At 39.2% G+C, this 17,337-nt stretch overlaps 1 protein-coding gene across 2 annotated transcripts in view; it reads right to left on the reverse strand.

Moving 5' to 3' along the window:
* KLHL1 (kelch like family member 1) overlaps positions 1–17,337 on the reverse strand; it is a 231,707-nt gene that overhangs the window by 85,176 nt on the left and 129,194 nt on the right. For both annotated transcript variants that reach the window (XM_040584265.1, XM_040584266.1), the window contains exon 5: positions 6,352–6,564. In XM_040584265.1, the coding sequence (XP_040440199.1) occupies positions 6,352–6,564 (213 nt within the window). The remainder of the gene's footprint in view (positions 1–6,351; positions 6,565–17,337) is intronic.

Consider the following 17,337-nt stretch of genomic DNA (forward strand, 5'->3'; position numbering starts at 1 on the left):
CTTATCTACGTAAGAAAAACCAGCCCTACTGACAGCACTTTTGGAAAATTTTAGAATTACCTAAAAGACAAAAAAGATCCCTTTGGATCATATCTGCATTGAACTTTCAAATATTACTTCAGATAAAATATCAGCTACCAAGATACCTCCAAAGCCAGAGAAGCTGCTATTAAAATAGAAAAAAATTTAGCTTGACCTATATAAGAAAGCAGAGAAATGACAGCATGTTGCAGAATCACAAAAAAGTCAGTGTTGGAAAGGACCTCTGGAGATCATGTATTCCAACTCCCTGCTAAAGCAGGTTCTCCTAGGTCAGGTTGCACAGATCCATGTCCAGGAGGGATTTGAATGTCTCCAGAGAAGCAGTCTCCACAACCTCTCTGGGCAGCCTGTTCCAGTGCTCTGTCACCCTCCAAGTGAGGAAGTCTTTCCTCATATTCAGATGGAACCTTCTGCACTGCAGATTCTGCCTACTCCCCCCTTCTCCTGTTGCTGGGCACTACTGGAAAGAGTCTGGCTCCATCCTCCTGACACTTGCTCTTAGGATATTTGTAGGCATCGGTAAGTTCCCTTCTCAGTCTTCTCCAGGCTAAACAGGCCCAGCTCTCTCAGCCTCTCCTCATAAGGGAGATGCTCTAGTACCCCCATCAAATCCAGAGCCCTCTGCCAGATACTCCCCAGTAGTTCCCTGTCTCTCTGGAAGTGGGGAGCCCAGAACTGAACATACTACTCCAGACATGGCCTCACCAGGGCAGGGTAGAGGCAGAGGATAACCTGTTGGCAATGCTCCTCCTAATGCACCCCAGGGCTCATGGTCAACTTGCTGTCCACTAGAACTTCCAGGTCCTTCAATCCCCAGCCTGCACTGGTGCGTGGGGTTATTCCTCCTACACTTGCCTTTGTTGAACTTCATGAGGTTCCTCTCCACCCAACTCTCCAGCCTGTCCAGGTCCCACTGAATGGCAGCACAGCCTCCTGGTGTATTGGCCACTCCTCCCAGTTTTGTTCCATCAGCAAACCGGCTGAGCATGCGCTCTGTCCCTTCAGCCAGGACACTGATGAATGAGTCTAAGACGATGACCCGGTACCGACCCCTGGGGAACCCCGCTGCCTGCAGGCCTCCAGCTAGACTCTGCACCATCAATCACAACCCTCTGAGCTCTGCCCTTCAGCCAGTTCTCGGGCCACCTCACTGTCCACTCATTTAACTCGCACGGCCTGAGCTTACCTGTGAGGGTGTTATGGGAGAGCGTGTCAAAAGCCTTGCTGAGGCCAAGGTAGACAACAGCCACCGCTCTCCCCTCACCTATCCAGCCAATCACTCCATCATAGAAGGCTATCAGGATGGTCAGGCATGATTTCCCCTTGATGAATCCATTTTGACTGCTCCTCATAACCTTCTTTCCCGCCATGTGCTTAGAGATGACCTCCAGGATGAGCTGTTCTCTCACCTTTCCAAGAATGGAGGTGAGGCTGGTCGGCCTGTAGTTTCCTGGGCCTTCCTTCTTGCCCTTTTTGAAGACTGGAGTGACACTGGCTTTCCTCCAGTCCCCAGGCACCTCTCCTGCTCTCCATGACCTTTCAAAGATGATGGAGAGTGGCTTGGCAATAACATCTGCCAACTCCTTCAGCACTCAGGGGTGCACCCCATCGAGACCCATGCATCTGTGGGTGTCAGGTTTGCCTAAGTGTTCTCTAATGTGATCTTCCTCAACCCAGGGAGAGTCTGCCTTTGCCCAGACATCCTCTCGTGCCTCCAGAGTCTGTTTGTGTTGTTCAGTCTTCTGCTTGTACTGACAATAATCAACGAATTGCCATTTGACAGGCAAGTGAAGTTTCAGTCCCAAATTTCTCCTACATTAGTAAGCTAATAGATGAATATGTAGATCTTCTTAGAAGCATGCCTGAAACCTACTTTTTTTATGGAATGAAATGTTATTACTTCTTAATGTAACCAATTTATTTTTATTTGCTTGAGTTTAACATATAAATTACGTTAAAAATATTATCAAACTTCCTCACATTTCCAAATTTATACTATTCTGATAAAGGTCAACATTCAAATTGAGTGACTGCTTAAATCAGTTTCATAAACCCAAGCATTTAACACCAATTGAGATGCCACATGGTGCCTAAGAATCCACACAAGGGCAGTAAATATGGCATGAGATTTATGAGGGAATGCTTCCAGAAAATCTGCTGGGAATCAAGCAGCAGGATAATCCATGGCACCTCTCAAATCAGCACATAGTTTTGTTCCTACGTGATGGGAACTGCATTAAATCTGCATTGGCTACAGGAATCTAGCTGATGTGAAGTCTATATGTAGAGGTGAACAAGAAACTGAATCACGCCTTCAGTCCTTTCAGATGAAAATTATTATCTCCTGGCATCCAATTAATTTAGAAATGATTGAAAGAATTCACAAAACGTTATAGAGGATGACTGAGTATACAAGCATTTACACCAGATCAGTAGGTGAGAACCACTCTAAAATCCTGGAATTTTAGTCAAGTGTGAATTCACAGCAGCACTTCTTTAGTGAACTAGAGATGGCTAGAGAACTGAAAAATGTTATCAATGCGTATTAATAAAACTGCTTTGAGGGAGAAAGGTGGAGATTGACTAACACTGAGCGATATCCTCAATTTTTGCTAAGCAAAGGATCGTTCAATTATTTCATCTAGCCCAATATATATTGAAAAGTTCAGAACTCAATGAACTTCAGTCTGACAGCTGCCTGGTTAATTGTTTTTTTTAGCAGTACAGACAAATACTTCTTTGTCAAATTCTAGCTGAGCTGTGGAACTTAAATGTTTGCCTCAGAACATCAATTATCCAAACCAGGATTTAAAGGTTTTCCACTTGATTATTAGATGCAAATTAATATACACTCTTAAAATCATATATGACCAGACGTAGCGTGTGCATTCTGAGAGTATTTAGAGGCTTTAGCATTTCCTACAGGTTCCCTACACCATCTCTGTATAAATAAGAACAGGAGCCGGGTGGATCAGTTCACTTTCTCTCCAGTGATTTACAGGGTATTTAAGTACTTCACTTTATAAGGACTGGATTGTTTCTTCCTCTGGGCAAGTAACTTAATTTAGATGCCTGTATTATTTTCACTGGATCTAAGCCACAGTGTATTTAATACTCAAAGACTATGCATTATCCTACTGATGTGCTTTGCAAGCCTCTGAAAGTGGTATTATTAAAAGTGTTGCAGACAAAAAGGCAATAATATCCATGTTTTTACCCTGTGCTATTTCCTAGATTTCATAGTTAACTAATGATCTAAAAAGAGCTGCAAAACATATCCATTAGAAACTCAGCACACTGGTGCAGTACAAGTTATATTTAACTTAATCATTTCTTCAAGTAAATATTTGTACTTTTTAAATCATAGATATCTTTGCTGAGAAACACTAAAACATAACATCCTCTTTCCTTACTCTTGCTATTCTAGGCACTCACTATCATCCATTAACTCCTGTTGCTTGTAAATTTCTTTAGCAGCCCAATTGTCATTTGCAACTTCTCAGACTTTTAAGAAACACCATAAAAATAATGTTTTGCCCAATAGAAGCTGCACACATTCTTGGCTCATTCTGTAGCCTCAACATTAACAGATACATTACACTGTGTACAGACAATCAGCAAAACCAAGCTTTTAATCTTCAGTAAATGTGTTTACATCACTAGTAAACAAAACAGATCTAGGCAAGGGCTCAAACATGTTAATGAATTGCACTGAATGTTTCCAGGTACAGCCTGCGTCAGGGAATAGCAGATACAAGCAAAGGAGAAAGAAACCACTCTGTTTTGGAAAAGGAGGAGAGAAAGATAACGAGAATTTAGTGATACAGAAATAAACTTTTCTATACTGTTTGCCTTCAGGGCCAGAAGTTAATGTTTTAGAAACGCAGACAAGGTTAGACTTTTGCCTATATAGAATTAGTGAAGATTCAAATGAACCATTTTGCTCCTTGAGCTGTGGGGATGGTAAACACTACATCATGCATCATGAGGAATGTAGTCATTAGATACTGGGTCAGGACAGCTGTCAGGGAACTAGGTGAGAAAACCTTTAGCTATTCTAGCCAGATCTTAACGGGCATTTCTTTTCTTAACAACAGATTTTCACCTCTAACTAAAAGATTCACAAGAACATTCCACTATAAAGGAATGAACTAAATGTATACATATATGCATATGTGTATGTGTATATATCCAATGATCAATATACACTGGGGTCCACCGAGCTGGCAAACATCTTGGCAGAACAGGAGCCAGCAGTGTGCCCTTGCTGCAAAGAAGGCTAACAGTGTTCTGGGCTGCATTACACAAAGTATTGTCACTAGGTCAAGGGAGGTGATCCTTCCCCTCTACTCAGCAGTGGTGAGGCCATACCTGGAGTGCTATGTCCAGTTCTACGTTCCTCAGTACAAGAGAGACATGGAGATACTACAGAGAATTCAATGAAGGGTCACAAAAATGCTGAAGGGACTGGAGCATCTCTCCTATGAGGAAAGGCTGAGAGAGCTGGGGCAGTCCAGCCTGGAGAAGAGAAAGCTCAGGGGGATCTTACCGATGTGCATAAATACCTGACAGGAGGGTGCTCAGAGGACGAAGCCAGGCTCTTTTCAGTGGTACCCAGTGAGAGGACCAGAGGCAGTGGGCACAAACTGAAACACAGGAGGCTCTGTCTGAACATCAGTAAATATTTTTCTACCGTGAGGGTGACTGGGCCCTGGCACAGTCTTTGGAGGTATTCAAAAGCCATTTGGATGCAGTCCTGGGTAACTGGCTCTATGTGTCCCTGCTTGAGCAGAGGTGTTGGATCAGATGACCTCCAGAGGTCCCTTTCAACCTCCCCATTCTGTGATTCTGTGATTATGCGATTATGGATGTGTTTATTATATCATGTCAAAAAAGGATATATCCACAAACTGTCTTTAGTGGTTTTGCTTTGTTTTACATGTACTAATTTTGTTTCACTTTTTAAAACATTAAAAAGGTTTTATTCACATTTCATTTTAAAATACTGCTGAAAATTGAGGGCAACTGTAGTAGCTTTTAGGCACACTTTTTAAGCTACTAAGAAAGTAGCTTAGAGTTTTTGAGTAACTGACATAATGTCAGATTAATTGTATTTGTTGTTTGTTTCTTAACTTGTATTACTCTCAGTGAAGAATTCCATTAAAAACCACCAGAAAAAATATTTATGATAAGCTTGTAAATGAACAATTCAAATAAATAATCTAAAATACTTCAGCATTAACAAGATTTAAGGTTCCCACCCAATCTTTACTCTCTCCTAATCCTTTAAGAGTGAAAAAGAACATAAATTAAAAGATATTTTCTGTAAACATCAATGTAAATAATTTAAAACACCTCTTGAAAGGAAGTAACTACCTTACCTATTATAACATGAAATAATTTCTTGCATTGGTCACACCACCAATCTTTCTAGTCTGACTTGAATGAAGAAATACAAACTATTTTAATTTAGCAGATGGTTTCAGGCAAATCAAAGGAGCAAAATTAAACTCAGGTTCTATGGCAACATTGCATGTTTTATTATTTCATTTTCAGCTTCATTATACTCTTCTTTCAATATGTTAATACTGATTGGATTCTCCTTAATTCTTCTATTGAATTTTGAATTATATTCTCTGATACTCTATTACTCAAGTCTGACTACATTGCCAATATAATTACTGCACCTTGACAGTGAAATGAGGTATCATAAAAACTCAGGCTATAAATTTAAGCCTTCATTTTAAGCGGATCTCAGTACAATCTTTCCAATCTGTTAATAATCTTTGTCTACAACTTCATCTTTCTTAGTGAATTTAAAAGTAAGGAACCAATTTATTTTTTTTTTTCCTCATGGGTCCAGTGATTAGCTTTAATTTTGACCTGGCTTTCCTCCAGGGAGGTCTTCAGTTAATTTTCAGTGCAATGGCAATGATTGTTTTATTTGTTTTAGACTTAAGTATAAAACACAGTAGGAAAAATTTCACCTTTTGGTAATAAAAAGTAAATTTTCACCTTCCAGGTCTCAATAATTTTATGTTATTTCTTTTCTGTTTATAGGATGCAGTACTCAATTATAGACAAACACCAGTGCATAATTTAATTTTCACATTAAATTGAACAAAAAAGGGCTGCCATTAATTTTTTATGATTCTGAACAGCTTTGCTTTTAAACATCCAGAGTATTCAGCAGTTGCAGATTATAAACCAATGACAGTTTTCACAATAACAGTGATATTATTATTATAATTATTCTTAATAGTATTACTATGATTATTAAAATAAAATAATAATAATTTTATAAAATACCTGAGGTGGAAGCAGCGGTAATCTGATATAAGCAAGTAGCATACTTAGGTCATTGCATCGCCTCTGCGTATCATACTTGACCCACATCATTAAGGCATGGAAAATGGTCTCTTCATCAGGAACATTCACATCATCACTAGCAAGGAGTTTATGGAGTTCTTCAGCCGGTAGAAGTAAGAATTCTTGATTTCTTATAACTTCCATTATATTCTCCTGAGAAAAAGAATTTCAAATTCAGTAATACTGTAAGAAAATAAAAACAGCTGTTAAAACTAATAAACCCATAGGAATAGTCAAGACCTGCCATACCCAGCCCTCTACAGCTCATGAGAAAAACAAACCAAAGAATATTAGACAGCTATAGTTGCAATTCATGTACGATACACTCAGAAATCCATATGAAGATTATGTGGTAATACTGTAACTAAAAAATTTCACTATTAGTAAGTAAAGGCTAGGGCAGATCTGCATATTGTTTGAAATTTTTATAAACTCAGTTGTAATTGAGCACATTCAGTACGCTGTAAATATTCACATGCACGTGGTACATTTTCCTGTATTTTTTTCACTATGTTCTGTTTCTTAAAAAACTTGTCAGTCATATACAGTTATATTATCAATGTCCAAGTGATGGCTGTTTATACATATGACAAGACTGAGAGGAAGATCAACAGCATGAACTTAGCGTTATTTCTTGAACTTGTTTAGAACAGATTGTTAACATCCAGCTAACACGCAAAATGTAAACAACAATTAAAGCCTCACAGTACTGACATTTATAATACATAGAGGAATAACTATAAAATAACTAAACAAAAGCTATATAAACTGTATGAAAACATATAGATATAAAATATATAAACTAAAGAAAAATGTGTCTTTTAGTTGACTAAATCCTTAGGACTGAATTAAGTGTGCTCTGAACTACCTACCCTACATTAACAGGACACAACAGAAGCACAGTTCTGCACCGTACCTTTCTCCAAATATTATTTCTTTTTACTTGATCTCTATGGAGAAATTGTAAATGTGTTCTCATAATCCTGATTCACAGAAAATTGCAAGAAGAAAATGAAGTAGGTATAGATTGAAGGCATAAGATCCTCTCCTGAAAAAGGATCTAATTTTTGACATACACCAAAAATGTAAGTGTTGGAGGGAGAAGTAAGTTACAGTATCTAATAGATAAAATATAATAATTAATTTCATAATTCTATTTTGGATAGACTTCATGAAAGTAAGATGAGAAGCAGGGAAGGAATGACAGAACTAGTAAGGACTTAAGTGTAAGAACATCAGAATTGAGGGAAGTGGATAATTGCACCGCTACACCCACTAAATTCAGTCCTTAGCATATCAAAATTCAAATTAATGCTGTCTGTAATTGCTTGTTTGGGTCTGGGCCAGGGGAAGACTGACTGTTCATCAGGAACTGAAATAGAATAACACAGTATTACTGAGATAATATAATTAATATGGGTGGGATAGGGGGTGGGAAATGGTGCAAGATGTAAAACAACAGAATTATACTCTTGCCTTAGTAAGTCATGTTGTCCTCCCCCCCTGCCCCATGCAATAGAAGGAAATTATTATTTTAATTCTCCAACTTCATATCTTTTGAAAGTTACTGCTTGAAAGAATCTATCAAAAACTATCAGCATATTATTTTATATAAGGCATCACAGTTTAATAACACATAGATGTGACAATATAATGACACAGATCATTGAAATGTGTAATGTAATTACACATCCAATATATATGTGTAAATATAATTAATTAGCTAAAGCTGAAAGTGATGCTTATTATTATGAATGTGAACACTTTTACATGTAAAACTCAACTTTCAATGGGTAACACATACATTCAAAACAGGATGTTGACACAACAGACAATCAAAGATATATATATGGTCATTGTCTATATTAATGGTGCTGTTATGTTATCTTTAAATAACTTAGAATTAGATCAAAACATGACTCAGTTCTTTTTTAAAACTGCTTGATTAAATGTCAACAGGTACATAAACCCTAGATTTTTATGGCTGAAGGTTTTAATCTATTGACTCCTGATAAAGTTTAAATTGTGTGACTAGAACATTGTACAATAACTTGGAAATGTAAGGGAACTAGTTTGCAGGCACTTAAACACAAGTTGGCTTAATTCATTTTAATTAAAAAGCCATAAAACTCAAAAAATTTCATTGCACATATCCATAAATTGATTTATAAGCCAAAGTTTCATTAAGGCTGGTTAAACTGACATTAAATCGCATTATGAAAAAAATATAACTCTACTTCTTAATAGGAACCAACATCAAACTTTGCAATAGCATATTAATCCGAAGACCTAATAATACTGAGAAACATTGCGATGGTAGAATACAATTTATGAACTCACAGAACTTAATTAATTTTGAATAACATTTAGAGCAGGGGTTCTAAATTCAGAATAATAATTTTAGGTTTGATTGAGATTTTTTGTAATTTTTAATTTTATTTTCATTTGCATATACGCTTAAGAAGAATTTATGCCAGCCTTTGTCATGATTTACCACTGACTGAAAGTAAAATATAAGAAAGCTTTCAGACAAAACATATGAGCTCAAATCTGTTCTTCTAAACATGTGGACTTACACTAGTTTAATGTTATTATATATATCTCCTTTTATATGCTATACTTACATTTATTTTATACATATAAAACAGCAATAAAATCCAGGTTCTTGATCTTCAGACTAAAAACTTTCTCCTTCAAATATGTAGCATTTCCTAAATTGACTATTGAATGTTTAGAACTTCCTAGATCACATTTTAATTTCTAGAGATTCAAGTCATTTGGAGCTGCAAAGCATATTTCAATGGCTTGCTGTTTTAACATAACATAAATAATTTATTATATGCTCATTTTTTAAAAAATATATGCCTTTTTTAAAGTATAACTGGTCACCATTTTTGCAATTTAGGGAACAGGATTCAAAAGATATCTGTGATCTACTGGTTATAATTTTCAGGATAAATGAAATAAATTTTAAATTCTCCTGAAATTAAGGTGCAAGATAGGAATTCAGCTACTCAGTCCTGCTCTAGTGAAATGCTTTCAGGAATGCTTTGGTCCTCACAGGCTGAGAAATCTTAACTTTGAGAATAAAGGTACTCTGTGTTTAAGCATGTCCAGAGTTATGTGACAGAGATGTATGAGTTTTCAGAACCTGTGACTTTTGACTCTGATGCTTAAGCTTTGTAGATCTGGTCTTCACTGTCTCCTAAGTCTCATAATGTCAACTGGGCTGTGACTAATGCCTCTCCAGCATGGGTCATTCACGTAAGCCTTTCTCTTCAGCAAGAACTGTAATGTTTTAATTAAGCAGAGAAGTGAATTTTTTACTTTTAAATTAGAAAAGGTAACTTACAGTAGGAAGTATTAAAGTCTCTGAACCCACCTGGAGAAAGTTGTGTCACTTAGTTTCCCTTCCACTTTCTTAAAATGATCATGCAATAACCACTGCTGTGGAGTCATAGTATTTCCATGGCAAAGCTGTTTCACTTTTAAATGTTATCACCAGCACACAGGGTTTGAAATACATGACCATAAAGTTTTAGCACAGTAGAGTCACATACCAAAACATATCTGCATTTAAGTGTAGATAAGCAAGCACCTGAGTATCTGAGTCTAACAGACTGGGCTTCATAGGAACACAAATGCTTAAATGAAATTATATTATCACCAAATGGAATTTAAAAAAAATAAATTCTACTGCATGTATCTTTATAATGGTGTTATCAATACAATTATTTTTTTTTAATCAAGACCTGCAATGATCATTATTTCACATGGAATCAAATTATCATGGAAAAGCTAGTTCTCATTGATGTTTATGTCATTGATTTCACTAATCAGCGTGCATCAGTTGTAAGGAGAAACCTGAGAATAATTTCTTCAGTATTATAAAAAATATGAAATTATTCCATACCTTGAAAAAGAATGTCATGTTCCAAGAGTGCTATTTAGAACCTGCTACACTGGAGTTACTGTGCTAGTAAAATGCTTAGCAGGTTTTTTAGTTTTGGATGTAAGGGTATTATTTAAGAAGTTTTACATTGTAATGATTTTGATGCTGTGGACCTTCAAATACAAAAATGAGAAACAAAATAATGCTGAAAAAAAATGTATCTGTACGCTGGCGTTTCACTAAAATAGTACATCACTAGTCTCAATGAATATTTTAAGCCTGCACTGCTTCTAGTTTAGAACCTGTTTTATGAGAACATTTAAATACATGAACAAATAGTGCATCTGATTTCCATATTAAATCATTACATTCTGAAGTGCTAAAGACCTGAAAGCCAATTTTGATTTTGGTAAAGCTTGAAACTATTACAGTATAGAGTAACTGCTGTTGTGCTACACTGAATTCAGCTCACACAGCATACTGAGACTTCTAGATGACTACCACAATCTAAACATTTTCCTTTTTTAATGCAACTTTTAATTTCATTTTCTTTCCAAAATTCTTAGCCTTTAGGATATGCCTTTGCAGAGTTAGACAGAATATAGTCTAATTCATCATCAATACCATGAGGCATTCTGGGATTTCACAATCTACATGTAGTTCACAACCAGTTGGAAATACACATTTCCTGAAATGCCATTTCATCACAATAAACTGGCTAAAACTTTCAAGACAGAGCACCTTAATCTTGCATGTTTCCTTTTCCTTAATTAGACAATTTCCTCTGGAGATCATGTATTCCAACTCCCTGCTAAAGCAGGTTCTCCTAGGTCAGGTTGCACAGATCCATGTCCAGGAGGGATTTGAATGTCTCCAGAGAAGCAGTCTCCACAACCTCTCTGGGCAGCCTGTTCCAGTGCTCTGTCACCCTCCAAGTGAGGAAGTCTTTCCTCATATTCAGATGGAACCTTCTGCACTGCAGATTCTGCCTACTCCCCCTTCTCCTGTTGCTGGGCACTACTGGAAAGAGTCTGGCTCCATCCTCCTGACACTTGCTCTTAGGATATTTGTAGGCATCGGTAAGTTCCCTTCTCAGTCTTCTCCAGGCTAAACAGGCCCAGCTCTCTCAGCCTCTCCTCATAAGGGAGATGCTCTAGTACCCCCATCAAATCCAGAGCCCTCTGCCAGATACTCCCCAGTAGTTCCCTGTCTCTCTGGAAGTGGGGAGCCCAGAACTGAACATACTACTCCAGACATGGCCTCACCAGGGCAGGGTAGAGGCAGAGGATAACCTGTTGGCAATGCTCCTCCTAATGCACCCCAGGGCTCATGGTCAACTTGCTGTCCACTAGAACTTCCAGGTCCTTCAATCCCCAGCCTGCACTGGTGCGTGGGGTTATTCCTCCTACACTTGCCTTTGTTGAACTTCATGAGGTTCCTCTCCACCCAACTCTCCAGCCTGTCCAGGTCTCACTGAATGGCAGCACAGCCTCCTGGTGTATTGGCCACTCCTCCCAGTTTTGTTCCATCAGCAAACCGGCTGAGCATGCGCTCTGTCCCTTCAGCCAGGACACTGATGAATGAGTCTAAGACGATGACCCGGTACCGACCCCTGGGGAACCCCGCTGCCTGCAGGCCTCCAGCTAGACTCTGCACCATCAATCACAACCCTCTGAGCTCTGCCCTTCAGCCAGTTCTCAGGCCACCTCACTGTCCACTCATTTAACTCACACGGCCTGAGCTTACCTGTGAGGGTGTTATGGGAGAGCGTGTCAAAAGCCTTGCTGAGGCCAAGGTAGACAACAGCCACCGCTCTCCCCTCACCTATCCAGCCAATCACTCCATCATAGAAGGCTATCAGGATGGTCAGGCATGATTTCCCCTTGATGAATCCATTTTGACTGCTCCTCATAACCTTCTTTCCCGCCATGTGCTTAGAGATGACCTGCAGGATGAGCTGTTCTCTCACCTTTCCAAGAATGGAGGTGAGGCTGGTCGGCCTGTAGTTTCCTGGGCCTTCCTTCTTGCCCTTTTTGAAGACTGGAGTGACACTGGCTTTCCTCCAGTCCCCAGGCACCTCTCCTGCTCTCCATGACCTTTCAAAGATGATGGAGAGTGGCTTGGCAAAAACATCTGCCAGCTCTCTCAGTACTCAGGGGTGCACCCCATCGAGACCCATGCATCTGTGGGTGTCAGGTTTGCCTAAGTGTTCTCTAATGTGATCTTCCTCAACCCAGGGAGAGTCTGCCTTTGCCCAGACATCCTCTCGTGCCTCCATGATCTGGGATTCCTTGAAGCTAGTCTTGGCAGCAAAGACTGAAGCAAGGAAGGCATTCAGTAACTCTGTCTTCACTGTGCCCTTCCTCACCAGGGCATCAACCTCATTCAGCGGTTTTGCCCACATTTTCCCTAGTCATCCTTTTCCTAGTTATGTAGTTGAATAAGCCCTTCTTGTTGTACTTGACATCCCTCACTAGATTTAATTCCACATGGACCTTTGCCTTCCTTGTTGCCTACCTGCATATTCTGAAAATGTTCCTATATTCCTCCCAAGTCGCTTGTCCCTTTTTCCTACATTCCATAAACTTCCTTCTTCTGTTTGAGGTTTGCCAGAAGCTCCTTGCTCTTTGATGCAGGTGTCCTGTCTCCTTTGCTTGATTTCTTACTCATGGGAATGCACCTATATTGAGCTTGGAAGAAATGAAGCTTGAATATTAGCTGACTCTGTTGGACTCCCCACCTTCCAGAGCCGTAACCTATGAAATTCCTCCAGGTAGGTCCTTAAAGCAGTCAAAATCAGGTCTCCTGAACTGCAAGGTTGTAATCTTATTTATTGCACTGCTTTCTCCATGCAGGATCCTGAACTCTACCATCTCACAGTCACTGCAGTCAAGGCTGCCCCCACCTTCACAACCCCAACGAGTTCTTCTTTGTTTGTTCATACAAGGTCCAGCATCATACCTCACCTCCTTGTCTTCCCCACCATGTGTGTTAAAAAGTTATCATTAATGGTCTGCAGGAACTTCCTGGAGTGTGTGCCTAGCTGCGTTGTCTTTCCAATGGATATCAGCATGGCTGATGTCTCCCATGAGAACCAGGGTCTGCAATCATGAGGCTACCTCCAATTTTCTGTAGAAGGCCTAACTGAATTCTTCTTTCTGTTCAGATTACCTGTAGTAAACACCTAAAACAGTGTCACCCATGTTGGTCTGCCTCTTAAATCTTTACCCATAAGCTCTTGACTTGTTCTACATCCACTTCTAGGCAGAGCTCGATACATTTCACTTACTCTCTCACATAAGGAGTAAGTCTGTCACCTCGCCCTGCTGGCCTGTCATTCCTTAAGATACATAGCCATCCATGACGGCATTGCAGTCATGTGAGCTATCCCACCATGTCTCTGTAACTGCAATGGGATCATGGTCTTGCAACCGCACACAGGTGTCTATCTTCCTGTTTATTTCCCATGCTGTACACATCGCTTTACCGGTATTTCAGAAAGGCAATTGAGCATGCAGGTTTCCCAGGAGACGTGCAAGAGGATCCACCATAGCCACACCCTTGTGGTGGTTGGATTTCTGGTGGGCAGCTAAAGGAACATGTATCACTGTTCTGGTTGGCCTGGCTCAATTTAAAGGCTTCCTCACCAAGTTGTCCAGCCTACTGCCAAACATTCCCTTGCCTCTTTTGGACAGGTGGATCCCATCTCTCCCTAACAAGCTATTGTCAAAAAATGTCCCATTTTCATAGAAGCCAAAACCCTCACAACAGCATCAGCCACAAAAGGGACGTCAGAATGGTTATTGTCTGTTTTCTGCACTGCTGAAGGATCTTGGATCACACATGCTGCATATATTCTTCTTCATATCTAGAAGATCCAGGAAGCCTAAACCTGTACACAAAACACACAACTTATTAAATGGATGAGGACATCTACCCATGTTTCTCTCCCTGACTGAAAGAGTCTTCCAACACTGTTCTGGAAGGTTCTGTATCCCATAAACCCTGGAATTTTGGGTGCTAAGCCCCAGTGCATGCATAACTTGTATTTCCTAGCATGGTATCTAGAAAAATGCTAATTCCAGTAGCATTTCAAACAGTTCTCTTGTTAATCATGACTCCACCTTTTTCTTTTTCTTTCTTTCTTTTTCTTTCTTTCTTTCTTTCTTTTTATTTCTTTCTTTTTCTTTCTTTCTTTCTTTCTTTTTCTTTCTTTCTTTCTTTCTTTCTTTCTTTCTTTCTTTCTTTCTTTCTTTCTTCCTCTTTCTTTCTTTCTTTTCTCTTTTTTTTTTTCCTCCCTTCTTTTTTTGTCTCTTCCACCACCACCACCACCACCACCACCCCGCCCCCTCCCCCCCCCCCCCCCCCCCCCCCCCCCGGGTCTTTGGGACCTAAAAAATGGGAATGTTTGTGATTCTTGACTTGAATTGCCCCAGATTGATATAATTGTCATTGCAAGGGTTCTCAATACAATTTCAAGAAAATAGCAAAAGAGATCAGCACTGTGAATCATCCAGAGTTGGTATTTTGGACTAAAAAGTCTAAAAGTGGCAAAAATAGAGACTCACAGTGCAAATTCTCACATTGGTAAAGTATTGTAAAGTGTGGATACACACTTATATTGACTCTGGTAACTGTCTTGTTTTGGTTTTATTTGTACAAGATGTACCCTTAGCACTCCCCAGATATGGAAAATATGAGCTCCCTCAATTTTCTAAATCAGGCTGTTTGCACAGCAGGAATGCAACCCTTCTCACCTAGATCATGGAACAACAATTTTCTGGGTTTAAATTGTAACACCTCAGGAAAGTAGTCATCATGATACTCTCATTTTCTTACTCTCCTCTTTCTTCCTTACCTTGTTCCTGTAATTATGCTTTGATACAAGTTTGCTGCCCAAATCCAGAACTACCATTCAATTTACAGTCTGGCCACAGTGGCTCCCCTGAACTGTCGGTCACAGAATCACCAAATTGTTTAGATTGCAAGGGAGCTCTTGAGATCATCTATTCTAATGACGTTTTTCAAGTAGATCGGATAGAGCAGGTTGTCCAGAACTGTGTCTAGTTGGGTTTTGGATATCTCCACAGAAGGTCACTCCACAACCTCTCTTCACAATGTATTCCTGTGTTTAATCACACTCACCGTAAAAAATGTTTCTCATGTTCTGATGGAATTTCATGTTTGTTATTTTATGTCCATTCCCTCTTGTCCTGTCACTGGACACTACTGAGAAGAGTCTGCCTGCCTTGTCCTCAATCCTCTCCATCAAACATTTGTACATATTGACAAGGTTCCGCCTCAGATTTCTCTTCTCCAGGCTAAAGGGTCCCAGTTCTCTCAGCCTCTCCTTGTATGAAAAACACTCAAGTAACCGTTGAAGCAATCACTGGAGATAAACCACTCCATACACACCCATAGCCGGAGAAACAGAACCATTTCATAGGATAGGAGGACATAATGACCATCACTTACAACATCATGCAGGGCAGGATAATAGCAGGATAGAATAATAAGCTTAGGGAAAAGGGATGTCTTCCACTAAGACATCATCAACTTTTCTTCCTCATCAATACTTCCCACAGCTTCTGGCCATTGCTGGAATACTCTATGTATATATTAAAACTCACTTAGGATGGGAATATACATGCATACACATCCTGTAGCTGGTACAGCAGGTACTAGCCTATATTGATCAAAACAGGCCTGGTAGCACATCATATTGGAGCAGTTATGACTTCAACCAAGAGATGGAACTGCAGTCTATGGCATCTTAAATAAGATGAGTAAAGATAAAATTAGTGTTAGAGAATCAGCAATGTTACACATTGGGTTGTTCAGCAAAGGTTACAAGTGTGTCTCAGGATTTAACATAACTCGTGCATGACTGTGGTGTATACTAGCGCCAAGACCTGTGGATTAATAAAATCAGTAATTCTTTCAGCCTCTGTACCATAGTTTACTCCACTCATACAGAATCCAAAACTAGGAAGGATATTGTTATTCAGTTACAGAGGTCCATAAAAATCTGTGTAATCTGGCATCTGAGCCACATCGCAAACCGTGTTTGGATGCAGAAAAGCACAAGTGTAACCTTTCAAAATTTGTGTCAAGGTAAGCACATATTTTAATGTCCTAATGGAGCCCTGTCTTCTATACTCTGGCAACAGGCATAGAAAGGGAAAACAAGGAAAACAGAGGGTTACAAGACTAACAGGAACTTCACCTAAATCAAATCTGCTTAAAAGACAGTTGGTAATCAGGGGAGAAAAAAAAAAAAAAATAAAAATATCTTGCTGTTAAAGCATCAGGCTCTAGAACAGATTTCCAGTGGGTGGGCAGGGAACAGGTCTGCTTTAATTTAGGACACAGTTTACAAGAGGGATTACGTGAGGTGGTTTTGCTGGACAGCAGGGAACTGCCTTGGAATCCCTTTTAGTTTTGTTTTAACCCAGTTACCCTTCTGTTGAACCTAATAACATCTGATCCACTGAAGATTGCTTTTGTATAAAGGTATCATCTTAAAGACATCTGGAGATGGATAATTTGCCACTTTTGCAGTAGCTTTCAGAGGTAATCATCCTCAGCATTAAAATGTGTGTCTAATTTGAACTCATCTGTCATTTACTCATACATACCAGTTCTTACTATGAATTTCTCAGTCTGATTAATGAAGCAATTAGCACCAAAACTTAAAAAAAATTCCAAATAATCTCTTGGGTCTTTAATAACTCAAAGGAGTTGAGTGGTTATGGCCTTGTTTTTACAATTTATTCACAGTGCTGTGTCCTGTAACACCATGTCGTAATGTTCAAGAGTGAAAACAAGATACTTAATCATTAACACTGTTTCTTGAGTAGCACCTACAAATTCACTGGTAATCTCATAATAATTCACTGACCTATTCTGACCCTACTTAGCCTGTGAAATGTGATGGAATACAGCACAAAGCAAAGGCTGAAGGCATATGCAGGGTCGTGAATATCAAAAAAGCTTCCACATTCATAAATGATTAATAAATACAGCAATTAAGA

This window comes from Falco naumanni, chromosome 2 (genome assembly GCF_017639655.2).
Source record: "Falco naumanni isolate bFalNau1 chromosome 2, bFalNau1.pat, whole genome shotgun sequence".
Classification (NCBI taxonomy): domain Eukaryota; kingdom Metazoa; phylum Chordata; class Aves; order Falconiformes; family Falconidae; genus Falco; species Falco naumanni.